The 5,524-nt window shown below is 43.9% G+C and overlaps 1 protein-coding gene across 1 annotated transcript; it reads right to left on the bottom strand.

Moving 5' to 3' along the window:
* Positions 1-2,267: 2,267 nt before the first annotated feature.
* Positions 2,268-2,783, bottom strand: LOC147920805 (uncharacterized). Its single transcript, XM_087501235.1, has one exon. It carries the CDS (start codon positions 2,781-2,783, stop codon positions 2,268-2,270), a length of 516 nt encoding a protein of 171 aa, XP_087357361.1.
* Positions 2,784-5,524: the final 2,741 nt, after the last annotated feature.

Here is a 5,524-nt window from a genome sequence, read left to right as displayed (position 1 = left end):
AAAACAAAACACAACATCAAATGTCATCTCAAACCCTCCCCCAAACTTAAATTACACAGTCCCTTGCGTAAGAGAAATTTGAAGGAGGATTTAAGAATCAAGAAACAACACAAAAACAAGAAATGCAATGGTATATACAAAGATAGAGTTGGAGTATTACTTGGGATGGGCTGAGGGTGGGATTCATTTATGAAAGTGTTACCAAGTGCTTAAGCTCCCTCCCTAGTAACTGAACCATAATACTAAAGAAAACAAGATCAAAATAACAAGAAACTTAAACCAATATGTACAAGGATACCTTTGGGACTTCCTCCCAAGTGAGCTTGTTTAAAGTCTCTAAGCTTGACTTTGCATACTTTTTATGCTTTGGAAGGGTGATAGAGAGGTGATGAAGTCCCCTCAGTTCTTAAAGATTGCATTGCTCCTCTTATTAATGGGTCAATGCTAAAAGAGCTGTGTCTGCTAATAATAGTCAGACCTTGCCTTGCTTTCTTTGGAGAGGAACTTCTTACTTTACCATGAAGCTTCTTGATTTGTCCACTTATATCCACATCCTTAGTTGTTAAGTCCCTCACTGAATCATGTAGAATGTTGATAGTTTGAAGCTCAGACAAGCACATTTTATTTTTTCCAAGCTAACAAGCACATTTTTTCCAATTTTTGAGAATCAAGAAACCTAGACCTCCGTCTTTGAAAGATTTAGTCATTTGTTCCAAGCTAACAAGCAAATTTTTTTTTTCCCATCATTAGAATCCACCAGAAACGAGTTAGTGCAGATTGAATGCGTTTATGCAGAGAGTTGGGAATTTTGAAGCAGGATATTTTATAGGATGGTATAGCAGCCAAGACAGATTTAAGTAAAGTTAGCTTGCCAGCCGAGGAGAGGAACCGAGAGGACCACTTGAGGGCCCATTGTTTGATCCTGTCAACAATTTCACTGAAGAGGTCTTTTTCTTGCACCCAAACAGTTCCGGAAGTCCTAGATATTTACCTTGGCCTCCCTCCTTCGATATACGTAGTTCTACTTTGGCTCCATTCTTAACTTCATTACAGGTCTTAAAGGAGAAAGTGATAGAGGACTTAGCTTGGTTTATCTTCTGACCAGATGCCTCCTCATATTTTTGCAGAATATTTTTCAGGGTCCAGCAGTTCTGTTGATCCGATCGGCATAAAAACATGGTGTCGTCCACAAACAGGAGGTGGTTTACTCGGGGACTTTGTTTTGAGACTCGCAGGCCCACAAGACGTCATTGAGCTTGAGCGTTATGGCAAAGTCCAGATAGAACTTCACTACATAAGATGAAAATATTGGGAGATAGTGGATCACCTTGTCAAATTCCTTGGAGGGGGTTAACCAGACCTTTAGCCTGACCATTAATAAGGTAAGCATATGATACTGTGTTATGCATTGCATGATCCATGTAGTCCATTGGTTATGGAAACCTAATCTGTCAAAAACAGCTTTCTTGAAGTCCTATTCTAGCCGGTCATAAGCCTTGCTCAGGTCTGTTTTGACAGCCATAAAACATCTTATCTTCGCCTCTGATGTCTTTAAGTAATGAAGAACTTCATGTGTAATTAAGACATTGTCCGATATAGCTCTTTGGGGAACAAAAGCTGATTGGTTTTCTAATATGCAGGTTGCCAAGATTGGTTGGAGGCGGTGCGCCAAGAGTTTTGCGATGATCTTGTAGTAGAGAGAATAAAGAGCAATAGGTCGATAATCCGAAACTTTTGTAGGACTAGTAATATTTGGTATGAGCCTGACATGGGTATGATTTATATTCCGAGGAAGGGCGCCAGAGATAAAGAAAGATTGGACTTCTGCGACTACTTTATCAGACACTGCCTCCCAATTACTTTGAAAGAAACAGGCAGAAAAGCCATCGGGCCCCGGTGATTTATCCGGGTGGATGGAGAAACATGCTTGTTTGATCTCGCCTGCAGTAGGCATTTGGATAAGTTGAGGTTCCTCTCCGGTGTAACACATGGATTCAGAGCTTCATGAACAATAGAGAGTCTACTCCCGTTTCTGGAGGTGCAGATATCCTGGAAATAAGATGAGATAACAGATTCTATCTCTTTTTCCTCGAACACATGAGAGCCAAGTTGCTTTTCAATAACATAAGTATAATTTATTGCCCTTCGGCCTTTTGTTGCAGCGTGGAAGTAACATGTGTTTCTGTCTCCAAAGGCTAGCCATAACTGGCAGCTTCGCTGTTTCCAGAATTCGTCCTCTTGTTGGTATGCCTGATGTAATAGATGTTTTAAAGTATCAATCTCAGTTTGTCTGCAGTAGAATCACTCATTGCTTCCTCCAATTTTTCTCTCAGGTCCAAGATAATAGCTTGACTGTTAGTATGGTGCTTCTTTGACCAGGTTATGATAGCTAGGCGGCATAAGCATAGTCTCTTTTCAACCGTCGTCGTCATTAGGGAGTTCCAGGCCTCAACTATCAAATTTTTGACTTCCTCATTATCCCTAAGATGCTTGTCGTATCTGAACAAGCTTCTCCTTTTCTTTTTAACAGGGTTGAAAGAAGTTACCACCGGTCTGTGGTCTAAGCCTTCAAAACGGAGGTATTCACTTTGTCCGGACGGGTATGCTAAAGTCCAAGAACTATTTGCCATAACTCTATCCAGCCTGCACTTAACGATGTGCGTATGTCTCTTGCCTCTCCAGGATAGGAAATTGACCATATTCTTCAAATCGTAAAGGTCACAAGCTGACATGAAGGACCTAAAGTCAGAGTAAGAACCTTCGGGCCTAGGAGTTCCCCTCATTTCTCATCCCTATGGATAATGTCATTAAAATCACCCATCAGGATTCACGGTTCCTATCTATCCTCCGCATGAGTTTTTAAGGCGTCCCAAATCTCTACCCTTTAGGATCTATCCTGCTCTCCATAAACAAAGGTAGAAATAAAAAATTTCCCTTTTGCTTTAATTTTGGCATTGATGAAGTTTGGACAGTGATTGGTAATCTCTACCTCCAGGTTATCTTTACACACGAGTGCTAAACCACCATAAGCTGGAGATAAAGGGGGAACTAGGAAGCCTTTTGGAAACTCCAAACTTTGCAGTTTGTTCAAGACGAAATCAGTAGGGCTTTTTGTCTCCATCAGGAAAATAAGGTCAAGACATATTTTCTTAGTTATGTCCTTTAACCTCCAAACTATCATGGGGTTCCCCAGCCCAAAACAATTTCAACTAACCATTCTTAAGGAAGAGGGGGTGGTGGATTCTGAAAATCCACTCCCTTCCTCTTTTTTGCAGTAGGTATAGGGCTAATAGTGGGTGAACCCGTTGAAGAGGCTTTCTTACTGGTCCTTACAAGGTCAGAGGATTCACTTATGGAGAGTTTGGCTGGAGGGGAGGCTGATTTAGAGGCTTTGGTTCTGCTGGAACTACCTCTAGCAAGTGTAGGGGTGCCTTTCCTTGAAGTTAACTTTTTTGGGGAACTTTTAGTAAGGCTTCGCTTTTGTGATTTAGCTTCTGGTAGTAATAGACTTTGTTTTCCGGTTGTTTTATGTAATGGGGGCCATCCTCTTCCCCGTTTAACACTCTTCATAGCTTCAATGTTCAATACAGGGGGAACCTCAGTGCTCACTTGTGTCGGTCGGGATACGCTTTCCTGGAAAGTTGGTTCCTCAAGGGTGGGAGCAGAGGCATTCATGAGTGCAGAGGTAATGATTCTATTTGCAGCCTCCTCCATTAGGTTTCTTGATTCTCCTTGGATAACTCTAAGTTTACGAGCGGCACTCTATGTAGGATCCGCACACAAGGTATATTGGACAGTAAACTCCATCAATTCTTCCATGACCTGGTCTCTTGTTGGGGTATTTACTGGAGGGGTTCTTTCGGCCAAGATAGTTAAGGTCTGTCTATCCTCAGACGACTTTACTAAGGGCAGAGGCTGAGAGGTAGAAAAGTCTCTTGGGTTTCGTTCAAGCGGTGGCCGGCGTGGCCTAGAGGTGTCACTATTGCCATTCAGGGGGGATTAGGATGAGTGAGATTTTTCTCTCCACTATAGGTTCCTTGGTTGAGAGTTTATGGGGGGGGGGGTTGATCCCTATTGTGAAAGTCGCTATATCTAGCCTTGTCGGTAGGTCTTCTAAGGGAGTCCTTGGATCTAGAGGAATTTTCATAGGGAAGGCGGTGGTTTCTACGGTTATTTCCTCCAAAACTATGGTTGGAGTCAAACTGCAGTCTCTTGTGGGTTCTCTTTTGAGGGATTGAGCTTCTCTGCGAGTTTATGCTTCTTGTAGGGCTGTGAGGTTTCGGTCTTGGAGCCATGAAGTTATCCTCGGGGTGTAGTATTTTCTAACCGTACCATGAGAGATAGGGTCTCCTTGATGCTCCTCTGATTCCTTGAAGCCTGGACAATTCTTCCTATCGTGGGTAAGTCTTAAGCAATGTTGGCAGTGGTTTTTCAGGTTTTTGTACTCCAGATATACCAGAGTCTCTGATCTAGTTGAGAACTCCACCACTGTTTCCTTGAGTAAAGGTTACAATCCATCAAGCATTACTCTGATGTTCGTAGAGTCTGGAGAAATATCCATCTCCAAAACCTCTCCGAGTGCTTCTCCTATTGTTTGGAGCATCGCTGGCTGCTAGAAGTGTTTAGGGAGTGTGACAAACTGTCCCGCGGACCCCACTAGCTTACCGCTAGCTGCCCCAACAGACCATTTGTGGACCCCACTAGCCCACCGCTAGCCGCCCAAACGGACTCCAGGCTGGCCCTGTAGGGCATCGATCCTAACCCATCACTATGGATATCCCAATCTACCAGTAGGTTATTGGTGCGCCAGGCGTTCCTCGAACCCTGGTCCCCACCCTTTAACAACCTTCCCACATGACAAGCTGTCACCAATTGGTGGATTTGGATATCCACAATGATGGGTTAGGATCGATGCCCTGCAGGGCCAGCTTGGGGTCCGTTGGGACGACTAGCAGTGAGGCTAGTGGGGTCCGCGGACGGGCTGTTGGAGCAGCTAGCAGTGAGGCTAGTGGAGTCCGCAGGACGGATTGTTACAGGGAGCCCCTAGACTTCCACCCAGAAGGGGATCTTTAAAGGCAAAGAGTCAGAGATAATTGGTTCCCATCGTTGCAGAATGATCATCCACTGGTCAAACTGGTATGGTCTCTCTTCTAGAACTTTTAGTAGATCTTCCTCATAGTCAAACCGAAATTGGAAAACTCCACGTCCTAGGTCGGAGCCTCTAGCTTTTCCTTTTAGGTTCTTGCGATTCACTAAGAAAGGGAGGAGAGCCCAAAGCCGTCCAGTGGGATTTGTGAGTCGCCCAATAAGGGTAAGAGAGTTCACTTCAATTAGGGCAGAACAGTTGAGTTCATGGGCTTGTATTCATTTTCTTGGTGGTGGGGAGTAGCCTCGAGCTATTCCCTTTCCTTTCTGGTACGCAGGGATTCTGGTAGTCATAGTTTCAGGGTTTGTATGGCTAGAATAGAGTCACTGGTGGGGTTGGCAAGGTATAAAGAGGGAGAGCCGAAGATATACTAGTGGG

This window comes from Camelina sativa, chromosome 19, assembly GCF_030686135.1.
Source record: "Camelina sativa cultivar CO46 ecotype springtype chromosome 19, ASM3068613v1".
Taxonomy (NCBI): domain Eukaryota; kingdom Viridiplantae; phylum Streptophyta; class Magnoliopsida; order Brassicales; family Brassicaceae; genus Camelina; species Camelina sativa.
The sequence above is the reverse complement of the archived record's forward strand: the minus strand, read 5'-3'. Positions and strand labels throughout refer to the sequence as shown.

What these genes read in the sequence shown, in the direction of transcription:
- LOC147920805 (XM_087501235.1), bottom strand. Translation starts at nt 2,783, where the DNA reads ATGAGGGGAACTCCTAGGCCCGAAGGTTCTTACTCTGACTTTAGGTCC.